Raw genomic sequence first — 15,506 nt, 5'->3', positions numbered from 1 at the left:
TCGTGGGAAACGGGCCACAACTTACTTTTCTTTACCTCCCTGAAAGGCCAATGCTAGCACATCAGACGCTCGGCCAGAGTTGGCCACCACCACAACAGGAGTTCCTTTTTCAATTGCTTCACATGATTGTTGAATGCTATTTGGACCTCCTTCGACTAGGATGCACACAACTGGAAGATCTGGAGAGAATATATGGGAGTAATTTACTATTCGGCACGTTTACAGAATATGCGAGTACCATTAAGTACACCAATATTCTCCGGGTGCTCCGGTTTGGAGTCCGATTCAAGGAAGCCCCAAGGGCATCCCTTAACTATAGTAGCATCTGAGCAATTATATTGGGCTTTGCCTGGCTTCGGCCGAATGTTATAAATGAAAAAAAAATGCTATTACAAGATGAAAAATTTAAAACCATTAACATCAAAAACGTGATTAATCTGCAATACTAGCTACTGACTCTTTACTTCTAAATTATGTTGAAATGGTCATTTCATTTTATATTTAAGAGAACATTCTGTGAAAATGACATGTTTGTAGAATTTGTATCCGGAAATAAATGTTGCCTAAACTTTTGTAAATAGCCAGACTTTTTCAAATTTGCATGGGCGTACTCGCATGATGACGGCACAGCGACATTATGCAGGAATGTTTGCAACCACCCCCATCCCACAAGGCTTTGAAAAATCATAAGGTAGGTGTGTTACTTACCATCAGAACCTCTTAACTCAAATCGCATACTCATGTTATTTTCCCATTCAGTTGGGACCAACCTGATAAGAGATGCTCTTATGGGCACTGGAAATCGGTTACTAGTCGGTGTGGAATTCCGATTGCCATTTACAGTGAATTCCTTCAAAACAATATAAAATGTCAAAACATAATCTTACGATATTTCATTGAACTAAGAACGTTTTAACTTATAATATGTTATAATAAGCTATGTTAATGATTGTTTTATTAACACCCTTTGTTATATTCTTCTATGAGTTGATGCAGTAAATTAATTCATTCGATACAATTTACAGAACGAAGGCTGGTATTCAACATGTCGTCGTTGTTCCTGCATATCGACGAACCACTGTTAAATGTAAGCATTGTCTTGCTGACATATTTTATGGTTACACACTTTACTGGTGCATGGTGGTACCAAAATCTAGACTGTTATGTTTGATACCATACCAAAGAACAGCTGCTATGGGTCTCCTGTATCCAGTGATACTAAAAGTTCCCACTTAGTATTAATTAAAGACGTGACCTTATCTATGCATTGCAAGAGCAAATAGGACATTTCCCGGTTGTGAGGTGATTAGTGATTTCCTATTTGGCAGTATGCGTAAATACTGATCATATAATTTGTTTACCAAGATGTTCCTCTTTTCAGAATCATCAGTGATGAACTGCCATGCATCTCTCTCCTCCACTTTGTATTGGACATTGTATTTGATCACCCATTGATCAGTAATTGTATCGGAGGTTCCTCTGGTCACTACCTCAGACACGAGTTTGGTAACACCCAGGTCTACTTCTATCCCTTCTTTTCCATGACTACTGTCCAGGGTCGCCGAGTTTAATGGTTTCTCATGCATTGCTGACATTCAGAAATAAAGTAGAAGATACATTATAATAATAAATACTATAATCATTAAAGTGAAATAAACTATTTCACTGGTATAATTATTTTTATGATCGAGAATAATTGTGACGTGTCATGTCAAAAGGAGACACTTTTGGGCACTATAAGTATCGTAAATGAAGAAATAGCCAAAAATCTGCCTGGGGTGATTTTTTTCACAATTTGGGTTTGTTGCGAATTTGTGATGTTATTAATGTTTAAAATATTGTCTGATAGTTTCAGACCGGTATATAACTTGCATCTTGTATTTTTTGATACTACTCTCAGCATTGTCAATAATATTTTTAAAGGCCGATATCTCAATTTCCAATTTTATAATACCATCACTTAATATCTTTGCTTAGGAATGTCCGATTTCATTGGGGAAAACGGCGTTGTGGCGTAAAATTTCTCTATATTTAAAAAACCTCGAAATTGATACCCTGTCCAAAAGTGTCTCCTTTTGACATGACACGTCACAATTATGGATAGGCTGCTGTTCATTGGAGGGACATGGAAACTATCAATACAGCCCAGCATATTGATATTTCAAAGTAAAATGCTAATACCCTATTATAAATACATCCAGAGGTCAAGTGAAATTAATGAGGTGTCACTGGAGGTTGTTTTTGTTGTGGCCGGTGTTGTATGTGTTGATAATTTTTGCTATTGTTATCATTATTACCATTATTATTATTATTATTATTATTATTATTATTATTATTATTATTATTATTATTATTATTATTATTATTATTATTATTATTATTATTATTATTATTATTATTATTATTATTAAAACTTGCCTTTTATCTGCTTTTCAAGCTCTGCACGCACCGGCACGTCGGCTCCCCATTTATTCTTGCCGTCGTCTACCAAAATAAAATGGGAGTGGTTTGGTTCCAGCGTACCGTTTTCTTCTTCTTCTTTTGCTGGTTGTAAATCCAATTGAGCTGGCTCCTATTAAAGTGATCACAGTATAACCGAAACAATATCAATAAATGCAAACGTTTACAGGAAAAAGAACTAAGAAAAAACTGATATTCCTCACGCTACCAAATTCACAACAAATGAAGGGTCTCATAACGGTAGTTTGTCGAAACTCAATTGGCATTATCGCGTATATTACCCCTAAAAAGTACTTGTGAGCAAAAACCACAGCAGATACTTTCCATTGCTACTTTGTAGAAATGTTTAGAACTACTATGTATTCAATTAATTTAGACTAGGTGTTTTTAAAAATATTGGAAAAAATAAGATTTTTTGGTCGAAGTCATTAGACCTATACTTTTCAAATTCCAGAGTTCAGTCCTAATTATATTAAATTTTGCCTCATTATCGGCGCATGTCAAAGGTGATTTAGGTCCACCAAAAGAGTTTGCGACATCGATACAAATCTATTGAGATGGTCCATTCTCAGCTTAGGGGGGGGGGGGACATATGTTACTTCCAAGCACCAATGTGTGATATGGATAATGTATGTTATTGAACCCATACAATAGCAAGTTTTATAATTAGGCCAAGAAATATTACAAAATTAATACATTTAAATATAAAAACAATGAACCTTCCGTGCTGCACATAGAGTGGGAAGATTTGTTCATTTTGTACCTCACATTAACCCTTGAAATACGAAGAGGGTTGTACACTTACTGACTTTGTACTTGTTAGTCATTTCCTTTTATAATAAGGAGAACATTCGGGGAAAGTCGCATGTTCATGGAATTTTGAGCCAAAAATTAATTTTGCCCATACTTTTGTACATATCCAGAATTTCCCAAATTTTCTTAAGATGAGTTTCTGTCCAAAAGATGTCAGAAAAAAAGTTGTTTGTAATAATTTTGGTATCGTGTTTGATGGTTGTTTGTAAACTTGTGTGTTTTATTTTATTTTGTATGCAAAGAGAAATATTAAGGTACATTGTATTTACTTTATGATATTATTGTATTTGCACTTTATGTAATGTTCTTTGTGAGTTTGAAAGACAAAAAAAAAAAGAATTTCCCAAATTTTCATAGACGCGCTCACATTATGACGTCATAGCGATATTATGTGGAGAATGATTGTACTTATTTTGGTATCGCTCTATAGAAGAGGTCCATTGATATCCATTGGTATCAAATATGACGGTATATGACGTTTATAATTGAACATTAACATGCGCGTATTTTGGAGGAGGGGGCTTTGGGGGCCCGGGGTAAAAGCAGGGGGCGGAGGAAGAAGAAAGGGCGGCAAAAATAAATAAATAAATAAATAAATAAATAAATAAATAAATAAATAAATAAATTAATTAATTAATTAATTAATTAATATATAAATAAATACATTTTTGATAGGAAAAAAGTGGGGGATGTGGCTATCAGTGAGGTCAACCATCTTTAGATTGTCTAAAACTTGTTGCATAAATCATTAATAAATAAATAAACAATAAATAAATAAATAAATGAATAAATAAATAAATAAATTACTATATAAATAAATAAACAAATTAATTAATTAATCAATCAATTAATCAATCAATTAATAAGTTAATAAATTAATAAATTCATAAATTCATAAATTCATAAATTCATAAATTCATAAATTCATAAATTTATAAATTTATAAATTAATATATAAATACATTTTTGATAGGAAAACGTGGAGATGTGGCTTTCAGTCAGGTCACCCATCTTTAGTTTGTCTAAAACTTGTTGCATAAATCATTAATAAATAGATAAACAATAAATAAATAAATAAATAAATTAATTAATTAATTAATTAATTAATTACTATATAAATAAATAAATTAATAAATTAATAAATTAATAAATTAATAAATTAATAAATTAATAAATTAATAAATTAATAAATTAATAAATTGATAAATTAATAAAATTAATAAAATTAATAAAATTAATAAATTAATAAATTAATAAATAAATATACGTTCAAGAGGAATGTCTGATCCGGGTCAGAAATCAATTCTAACTCCCACGTGTGTGCCGGTAATGGCGAAATAAATACATTGTCCGTATCAGAAGAGAATGGGTTACCATGGTTACTGTCAAGTACTCCCGTATTTATCGGTATGGATTGGGCGTGGGGCCGTTTTTTGAATGTTCAAACGCTGGGTGATCTTGTTCACATGATGGTATACGGCAAACATGAGCACGCTTGCACCTGCTTCCTAGTTGACAATATCCTATGTTGAAGGACCTGCAAATTTCCAGCCCAGTGGAAGTAAATGGGCCCTGCTTAGGACGATTCTGATAATTTCCCGGTACACTTTTGCTGACTCCAATTGGGTTCCCCTTTGCCTCTGTGCGGTGGCGCAGACATTGCCCATGAATATAGGGGGAATTAGCTCCCCAAGAGAAACCAAGGGTTACTTGGGCTTCCCGATATTCCTTGTCATATATAAGAACGGACTGCCAGGTATACTTCGTCGCCAATTCGCCAATCTTAGCTGTATATCCAAGGTAATTAAGCACTGAGTTATTTTGTAATGTAATAAATTACTATATAAATAAATAAACAAATAAATTAATTAATTAATCAATTAATTAATCAATTAATTAATAAGTTAATAAATTCATAAATTCATAAATTCATAAATTCATAAATTTATAAATTAATAAATTAATATATAAATAAATTTTTGATAGGAAAAAGTGGGGATGTGGCTTTCAGTCAGGTCACCCATCTTTAGTTTGTCTAAAACTTGTTGCATACCTCATTAATAAATAGATAAACAATAAATAAATAAATAAATAAATAAATAAATAAATTAATTAATTAATAAATTAATTATATTATTATTATACAAATGAAATTACCACATCGCAATACAAATTTGTTAATGTGGTAATTTCATTTGTAATTTCATTTGTAATTTCATTTGTATAATAATAATATATTTCGCTCCTATATTTTATAGTTGAGCACTGTATCTAGTGATGGTTTCACTATAATTTTTTACTATAATAAATTAATTAATTAATAAATTAATTAATTACTATATAAATAAATTAATAAATTAATAAATTAATAAATTAATAAATTAATAAATTAATAAATTAATAAATTAATAAATTAATAAATTGATAAATTAATAAATTAATAAATTAATAAATCAAATATACTTATTAATTCTATAGCCTAGACCTTGGCCTGCATTATTCTATATCTCTCTTCGCATTTACAAATTTATATATATGGTTCAACACAGATTCCTCGCATAGTTGCCTTTTTGTCGGGCAGTATTTGACTATATGGTTGATCGAATAAAATTAATATCGTCGCACGCATTCGATGATAAAACGAAACCCATAGTGCCCATTGTACCAAATAGGACGATCTAGATTTTCACAGAAAAGTTTGTGGTTTTTTGGTGTGTTGGGGGAAAAATATTTCAATACGAAAGGTCAAACTTTTCAATTAATCGTCGGCTTTTCATCCCAACTACATACACTTTAAGTACATATCATTAGATTTATAAACTTTACTTCGATGACTGTTAAATATCAAAAATTTTAAAAATAGCAAATTTTAATAATTATCAATATTTTAAAAATTATTTGCTATCAGAAGGGTATTCCTCGTATTCAGAATTCAATTCGATATGTCTGATGTGATCTCATGTCCCACAAAAGTACTGTCAAAACGTTCATACCAGAGCCTTTAATTGAATACACAGTAGTCTGATTCTAATATCCAAATACAGTATCTTGAAGTAAACAATAGATACTAAGATTTTCTCTTGGAGGCAAACATTTTGAAGTATCGATTAGCAAACGTCCCTGATTTGGTAAACTTCAAACTTGCTGTTTCAAGAAAATGAGCTTTAAAATTGGAATACTTGACGCTTTTTTTTTCAACAAATAAATTAATAAACACATTTAATATCTTAAAAAAATATAAAAATCATACCATTTGCAACAATTTGGCTAATTTTGGTTGAGTAATTTTGAAAAAATAATTCGTAGGAACTTATATTGTTTTATATACATTCATTTACTTCGTAACACAAATAAACACAACAAGACTCACTATGGTAAAATGAGTTTAATGCGTTAGGAAGGCGTTAGGGTTTGTCTGGGGCCCTCTATATATATTCATGGCTAACGAGGTCAAATTATCTAACTAGGCCCATTTTACCACGTTAAATACACGGAATGTGACCAAAAGGTATCAACATGTGTTCTACTATCTTTAAACGAAGTGCGGTGGTTATTTGAGGATATCACCAACGGATAGAGTACACAAGACATGGATTTATCTCAGAAGTACCAAATTTTAAGTTAGATTGTTTTACCTCAAAGCAGAAACTATTTTACTTGGGAGGAGAGAATAGCAGAATAGATGCTCGCAATGTTTTGTATACTTACACTCTTTCCAATTGTGTCAGTAAGCTTTTCCTTTATATCACCTCGTAATTTATCCCATGTTGCAATGCCCAGAGTTACGATCTTTTCGCCTTTCCCTGTTGCTATTTTATAGTATTTCATTGCTGTTCCTGTGTACTTCATCACTCCTACATTTGTCCCGCCAGTGATTACGACAGCGTCTTAAAAATAACATATGTTTACATTTTCAAAAAGTATTGATATAAACATTCAATGAAAGGGTGAAATGGCATAATCTAAGACATGTAAATCTGAGCCCGCTATATCGAAGGTTAAAGACCAGCTATGTCGAATGTGAAATAAGGACCGATGTGTCGAAGGCACGCTATGTCGATTATGAAGGTTCGCGATGTCGAATATGAAAAAGGTTCGATATTTATATCCCTAACCTTAACCGTAACCCTAACCTTTACCATAACCTTAACCCTAGTCCTAACCCTGCGCCTAACCCTAACTAACCTTATTTCATATTCGACCTAGCAAACCTTATTGTTCGACATATCAAACTTCGACATAGCGTTTATATTTATAAAGGTATTTATAAAAAGCAAAAACAAAAAAATTGGTTTTATTGAAGCATATTTTGTAATAACTGTGACATTCCAAAAAGTTTTAAACCATACCCTTTTATAGAAGAATATCTGCAAAACTTACATACCTGTGCTATCTGCCGCTTCCACAATGCCTTTGCGAAACACTTCTTTGACATGTCTATTCATAGGGAAGTCCCAAGCACCTCCTGTGACAGATATCACAAGGTTTGGACGCTCCAGTTGCCATTCTGTTTTAATCGCCTGCACTAGTTTCCTCACATCTAACTTGTCACCATCCTTGTTGGTCACCTTTACAAACTGTACAGGAAAATTACGTTTAAAATTAGATGCCGGCCTGATCCCCGCATAGCTACTTTATGGTGAGTCAAAATGGGATTCAATAGATATATCTTTAGAGAATACCAGATTTGCTATTTTTAGTAACTACTATTTTTAGTAGCTACGATAAGACATTGTTATTAATTAAATCATGTCAACCAGAAAAACGCACTTTTCTGGTTAAATGTTATCACCGACGTTGGCCTTCTGCTAGGTGAATGAATTAGGGTCATCAGAGGTCAATCGATGAGGAAGTTGCTTGATGACCCGATCCCAACCATGTGACAGATTCACTCTAACATTTAACCAAAAAGTGAGTTTGTCTGGTTGACATGACTTAATTAATCTCAATTGTTCCCAGACAACTGAGAGTATACATCTTTTTTTTTATTTGTCGTCGTTTCGTTGATTCGTCGTCATATCGTTTCATTGCCTCGTTATTTGAACTAATTATTACTTGTTGTCATTTTACTATTTTTTACGTTCCGCAACACCGGTTCAAGCTTCGGGGTCAGCTTGATTTTTTTAGATCAGACAAATTGCAGCATTATTAAATATTTTTTTTGCAGAAATAACTGTATTGCTCCAGCTTTACCTTGTGAGTTGTTTTTCCTTTATTATAAGTGAATTCTCCAAACTTGAAATTGCGTTCAGTTCCATTTATATTCTGAAAACGGACAAAACAACAGAATATTATAAACATTATGTGGAACTAAAGATCAGAACAGAACAAAATAAATGTTAATTCCTCGGATGTCCAAAAGACTGCCAATTCCTTCTTTTTAAGTTGTAAATCATTATAAGCCCTGGTGAGTGTATAATTGCCCAAAACGACATGCCAAACATTGCAACCGCCCCTCCCCCGCCCCGATCATGCAATTTTTATGGGAACCATATTTGGAAACCTTAAATTGTCTGTATTGTTATCACTATGATAAGCCTTTATGAAGAGTTTTACTTGAAAGTGTGCCACAATCCCCAGAACTCCTGACCTGCCAAAACCGATTGCCCCTTTTAGGATTGCCAAAAGAGAGTAAAACCACTGACAAAATCCAGGTATGAGATTGAAAATTTGGACAAACACACCAGAAATGACAAAATGCAGATTTGGTCACATTGAAAATTTATATCATAGTCATTTGTTCACCTGATTATCCAATTAGTATATTTAAAAGCAAAAATTAAATTACAAAAGTACAGAAAATTACTGAAATATAAGTTCAATTATACCATATCTAGGGTGGAGTTACTTTATTTTCATATTATAAATACCTGATTCTGTCCAGGATCTGTGTTGTTATTCTTAGCAGAAGATGACAGTTGATCATTTTCTGTCAATCGTTCCTATATCAAAAAAGAAAACGAAAATGTGTTAAACAATGTTTTTGAAACGTGTTATTGTTTACATTGTCTATAGTAGTCAAGTTAGCTCAATCGATAAGGCGTTCGACTATAGTGCGAGAGGTTGCGGGTTCGAACCTTGATGGTGCCTAGTATGCTCTCGTGGACAAATTGAGTCAGCTTGAAATTCCCGAAGGACAAGGACAAGGACATTGGACAAGGAACTCACTGCTAATTTGTCTCGTTGTAACCCGTACGAAACTCGGGAAGCTGATCCTGGTTGCGAAGGTTTTTTGTGGAATGTCTAGGGTGTGCGCTCTTGAAGCAGCAACTTCCCTGAATTTTTGTTTAATGGTTTATGGAATGATGTGGAGCCGTAGTGGTCAGCGACAACCTGTAAAGTGTGCTGAGGCTTGTGGATCAACGTCTAGGCGTTGTGCCTGTGCGTAGCGCACTATAAATCAATACGCTTTTGTTTAGTAATAGTTGTTTGAATAATGAAGAGATAGATGCAAAATTATGCAAAGACTGCTTTGTGTATTTATTAGAAGAGCCATACATGTATATGCAGCTCACAGTAAGCCTCGAGAAGAGTAGTGTGTTAACCAATGATTGTTCCTATCCCGTCCCGGTGCTCAAATAGAACCCACGGAAATAAACTTCATATTTAGAGGATTTGTCAGCTTATCCATATGGGGTTATAATGTCAGCACCCGAAAAAATATCGGTCCGTGATTAACACGTCGTCAGTCAGTCGCTTCACATAAGGTTCTATTCGAGATTTTTTTTTCTTTTTTGAGAACATTGTGTGTTGGAGCTTTTCAAATTCACCAACTTACAGACATTGTCAATAATAATCCCAGAAAACATAAAATGTTATAAACACGTTTTCGTATTATTTAACACGTTTTAATAAGATTTAAATATCTGGTTATGGGAGGTTGTGAAAACGTGTGTTTGCTAACATTTGATATGAAGAAAAAAACCCAATACAACTACATATTTAAAATGTTGTCAAAGTGTTATCTTTAAACATTTTAGCTAACCATTTTTGCAAAATATCCTATCAACTTTTAAAATAACTTGTTTTTGATCACGGAGTACGAAACATTATGCACAACCAATTGTACCACCATAAATGATTTCAATTTCCCCGATCAATTTCATGCCATATGGCACGAAATGGCACGAAATAGTACAAAATACTACTTGATGCGCTGTTCGTGCGTGCATACCACGTGGTGTGATGACGCAATCGCCCTAAGTGATATATAGGCACGGTTTCGCTGGCCAGCGAAGCCCAAGACCCGTGGCAAACTGTCGTCGACCGAGACCCAGAGCAAACAACTTCTTTCTTTCTTTTCTCGCTTTATTCTTTCCTTCTTTCCCTTCCCGTCGCCCAAAAGCCCTTAGGTGGTTAGGGTTAGTATGCATGTAAAAATATTTACACAAATAAGGTCTTATATTTTGAACAGTTTTGATAATTTATCACTTCTCTATCAACAACAACAAAAAACACCTTTATACCATTTACACATCATAAAATGGTTTAAAATGTTTGCAACTTGCAAATTTTAACCATTTTAGGCCAAATGTTGCCTTAAAAATGGCCCAAAAATGTCCAAATTGTTGTTAAATATAGTCCAAATTAACTCGGATTTCTTTCTATTATTATGTTGAAACACGGCAATGTATTTAGAACTGCACGAAATGGCCACATTGATGTATTCATACAATTCAAAAATGTAAATCAAATTATTTTTCATCATATCTAGCTATGAGCTCATTAATTATTCATGAGTTAATTTGCATAAAATTTACATAATTAATTATTGAACTTGTTTTCTAAAAGCTTAATGTGCAAGCTTGCCAATGGTATGCCACTTATTGGTTTTTACCCAACCGATAAAACTGCAACGCAGTAGTTGATATAAATTATGATGCCTCCACACCACTCAAAATGCCACTTTTGTAGGGGTAATAGAATAGGGCATCTTCTTTTAAAAAAGAAGATGTAGAGATGTTACGATTCGAACCAATAAGATGAACTTAATAAAAATATACATGTATAAAATAAAGTAACAACATACCTTAAGTTCTACTTCATCCGCCATTGCAACTTGTTCTACCAGCCTCTGGTCATTTACTAAATTCAATTAATAGAATTTCCACGCCGTTGTGAACAATAATAATTGCACGCATGATGTGGCTAACTGACCTATATGAAAGAGAGTTCAGGCTAAATATTTTATTAACAGGGAATCCACTTTCAGTTTTGAAATTTTCTGACATTTCTTAGGGAACGTTCACAAAAACTTGTAACAGGGGAGCGGGAGCCTGATGCAAAAAAAATCACATATTTTTTCATGGCCCCCCTTTCGGACCTAAACTTATGTTTAGAGCCCCCTTTTTGGTCATGAAAAATGAGCGTCAACCCCATTGAGAATAGTGTTATTAAGGTGATATTTTTAAAGCCCCCTCCCCTTCAGAGGGATACAAACTATTTCAGCCCCCCTTTTTGCATCAGCCCCTTTACAAGTGTTTGTGAACGGTCCCGTATGTTAGCTTTTTCTTATTTCAGCTATTTCACCCAACTGTGCACAGTATAGTATTTGTTGTGGGGCCTGCGAGTAAATTAGACACAGAAAATTGCAATCTGAATACGAAGAATGTCCTTTGAATCAAATAATTTTGATTTTTTTTTTAATTCGCGATATACATGTAATACGAATTTTATGGCAAATTATTAAAAATCGACATTTCCGTAAGTAAACTTTGTAAATCTTATGTAACTAAAGTGTGCGTTGCTGGGAGGAAAAGCCGATCATCATATGAACATAATGACCTTTCGTATTCTCTGTTGTAAGGTGCATACGAAGTTTTCCCAAAACTATAGGCTATATTGTACAGAACCTGAAAGAACCAACACGCATCACAATACAACAATACAACAACACGGCAACCGTACCGGCTCACAGGATATTTTATAAACAAATAAAACCACAAACTTAATTAGAGGCAATGCTGGATGATGAATAACATAGGAAATATAATCCACATCTACAAATAAACCTGTATATTTTCCGAATTTGTCTTTGGGGAAGGAAAGAAAAGCCATTCAATATTATATAATTAATAGACATGTAAGGCACGTGGTTCAAAGTATACATGAGAAAATACTATGCGTGACCACATTACCACCCTCGCAAAGTCTGTCAATTTCCATCCTCGTAATCTTTACTGCATCCGTAAATTCATTACCATGCAGGATACCTGTCACCATGCTGTTCGTTCTCTCATACTGTCCCGACTTGATTATGGCAATGCAATCCTCTATGGTATCACTCAATGTGAAAGAAATAGACTGCAGAAGCTGCAAAATCGTGCTGTGCGTTTGATTTTCTCTGTCCCTCGCTCAACTGGTACCTCCAACCTTCTCATTCAATTGCATTGGCTTCCAATCCAGGACCGAATACTTCTTAAACTTTTGCTTTATGTTTTCAAGTGCTCTCAGGGCCGTGCCCTTAATTTTCTTTGTGAGCTTCTTTCGGCCTATGCTCCCAGAAGAGAATTGAGATCTTCTTCCGATAAGACTCTGCTTATAGTCAGCCTAGGGCATATAGAGGATCTGGTTTAAATACCTTCTCTGTCTCTGGCCCGAGGGAATGGAACAAACTCCCTAAATCCATCAGGGAGTCTCCATCAATTTCAGAAAGAAACTGAAAACTCACCTTTTCAGTTAGCTTCTTTCTTGTTCCTTCTGTGTTTCTTTTTTATTCCATCCTTTCTCTCCTTGTTCAGCGCTTTGATTAAAAGGCGCCTTATTCCTCGCGCCGGTAGGCGCGAGGTATTAGTGTTTACTTCTGAATCGAACGTGGGGACATGGGGAAAGCCTGAATATAGTAAATTATTCATTTAAATATTTATGATACTTTCATCAAAACAAATATTCAAGCGATGATAGTGTGTAATATAAAAAATATAAAATTTCACTATTTTCAGAGAAAATAGTGTTTTTAGACAAAACGATATTTTGTTTTCTGCATAGAGGTTGACAGTGTTGACACCACGCATGCTCAATACAATTAGTAAACAACCAGGTTGATTTATTAATTGTATTGAGCATGCGTGGTGATAAATTGGCAAGAAATTCTTTCTGTTGGGGTGTTTGATAAAATTCCCTTTAAAGGGAAAGCTTCCTGGAAAGCTTAAGCAACATATACGTCACTAACTTTGTCCGATCGGGCTCAAATTTGGTGGGTGGAAACCTTGATACGAGGGGAATATATGCTCAAAATAAAATTGAGGTCAAGCGAGGTAAAAGGTCATTACGGAGGGGTCAAATTTCAAACTTTGTCCGATCGGGCTCAAACTTGGTGGGTGGAATCCTTGATACGAGGGGAATATATGCCCGAAATAAAATCGAGGTCAAGCGAGGTCAAAGGTCATTACGGAGGGGTCAAATTTCAAACTTTGTCCGATCGGGCTCAAACTTGGTGGGTGGAATCCCTGATACGAGGGGATTACATGCCCGAAATAAAATCGAGGTCAACCAAGGTCAAAGGTCATTACGGAGGGGTCAAATTTCAAACTTTGTCCGATCGGGCTCAAACTAGGTGGCTGGAATCCTTGATACGAGGGGATTACATGCCCGAAATAAAATCGAGGTCAACCAAGGTCAAATGTCATTACGGAGGGGTCAAATTTCAAACTTTGTCCGATCGGGCTCAAACTTGGTGGGTGGAATCCTTGATACGAGGGGAATATATGCCGAAAATAAAATTGAGGTCAAGCGAGGTCAAAGGTCATTACGGAGGGGTCAATTTTAAAAACTTTGTCCAATCGGGCTCAAACTTGGTGGGTGGAATCCTTGATACGAGGGGATTACATGCCCAAAATAAAATCGAGGTCAACCAAGGTCAAAGGTCATTACGGAGGGGTCAAATTTCAAACATTGTCCGATCGGGCTCAAACTTGGTGGGTGGAATCCTTGATACGAGTGGATTACATGTCCGAAATAAAATCGAGGTCAACCAAGGTCAAAGGTCATTACGGAGGGGTCAAATTTCAAACTTTGTCCGATCGGGCTCAAACTTGGTGGGTGGAATCCTTGATACGATGGGAATATATGCCAAAAATAAAATTGAGGTCAAGCGAGGTCAAAGGTCATTACGGAGGGGTCAATTTTCAAACTTTGTCATATCGGGCTCGAACTTGGTGGGTGGAATCCTTGATACGAGGGGATTACATGCCCGAAATAAAATCGAGGTCAACCAAGGTCAAATTAAGGTCATTACGGAGGGGTCAAATTTCAAACTTTGTCCGATCGGGCTCAAACTTGGTGGGTGGAATCCTTGATACGAGGGGAATATATGCCCAAAATAAAATCGAGGTCAACCAAGGTCAAAGGTCATTACGGAGGGGTCAAATTTCAAACTTTGTCCGATCGGGCTCAAACTTGGTGGGTGGAATCCCTGATACGAGGGGATTACATGCCCGAAATAAAATCGAGGTCAACCAAGGTCAAAGGTCATTACGGAGGGGTCAAATTTCAAACTTTGTCCGATCGGCCTCAAATTTGGTGGGTGGAATCCTTGATACGAGGGGAATATATGCCCAAAATAAAATTGAGGTCAAGCGAGGTCAAAGATCATTACGGAGGGTCAAATTTCAAACTTTGTCCGATCGGGCTCAAACTTGGTGGGTGGAATCCTTGATACGAGGGGATTACATGCCCTAAATAAAATCGAGGTCAACCAAGGTCAAAGGTCATTACGGAGGGGGTCAAATTTCAAACTTTGTCCGATCGGGCTCAAACTTGGTGTGTGGAATCCTTGATACGAGGGGATTACATGCCCGAAATAAAATCGAGGTCAACCAAGGTCAAAGGTCATTACGGCGGGGTCAAATTTCGAACTTTGTCCGATCGGGCTCAAATTTGGTGGTTGGAATCCTTGATACGAGGGGAATATATGTCCGAAATAAAATTGAGGTCAAGGGAGGTCCAAAGGTCATTACGAAGGGGTCAAATTTCAAACTTTGTCCGATCGGGCTCAAACTTGGTGGGTGGAATCCTTGATACGAGGGGATTACATGCCCGAAATAAAATCGAGGTCAACCGAGGTCAAAGGTCATTATGGAGGGGTCAAATTTCAAACTTTGTCCAATCAGGCCCAAATTTGGTAGGTGGAATCCTTGATACGAGGGGAATACATGCCCGAAATAAAATTGAGGTCAACCGAGTTCAAAGGTCATCACAGAGGGTTCAAATTTCAAACTTTAACAGTAACAGTA

At 35.3% G+C, this 15,506-nt stretch overlaps 1 protein-coding gene across 1 annotated transcript; it reads right to left on the bottom strand.

Moving 5' to 3' along the window:
• Window positions 1-2,407: 2,407 nt before the first annotated feature.
• Window positions 2,408-11,326, bottom strand: LOC140143752 (transient receptor potential cation channel subfamily M member-like 2). The gene is made up of 6 exons (XM_072165570.1): window positions 11,303-11,326; window positions 9,144-9,215; window positions 8,467-8,538; window positions 7,658-7,850; window positions 6,982-7,160; window positions 2,408-2,572 (listed from the first exon to the last, which is right to left on the bottom strand). Exons 1-6 carry the CDS (start codon window positions 11,324-11,326, stop codon window positions 2,408-2,410), a joined length of 705 nt encoding a protein of 234 aa, XP_072021671.1.
• Between the last annotated feature and the right edge of the window lie 4,180 nt (window positions 11,327-15,506).

This window comes from Amphiura filiformis, chromosome 2 (assembly GCF_039555335.1).
Source record: "Amphiura filiformis chromosome 2, Afil_fr2py, whole genome shotgun sequence".
Lineage (NCBI taxonomy): Eukaryota > Metazoa > Echinodermata > Ophiuroidea > Amphilepidida > Amphiuridae > Amphiura > Amphiura filiformis.
The sequence above is the reverse complement of the archived record's forward strand: the minus strand, read 5'-3'. Positions and strand labels throughout refer to the sequence as shown.

Coding starts and splice junctions, on each gene's coding strand:
- LOC140143752 (XM_072165570.1), bottom strand. CDS start 11,326: ATGGCGGATGAAGTAGAACTTAAG. Junction 8,539..9,143: donor CAGATCCTGGACAGAATCAG/GTATTTATAATA, acceptor GTCCGTTTTCAG/AATATAAATGGAACTGAACG. Junction 2,573..6,981: donor CTGACACAATTGGAAAGAGT/GTAAGTATACAA, acceptor TCACTTTAATAG/GAGCCAGCTCAATTGGATTT.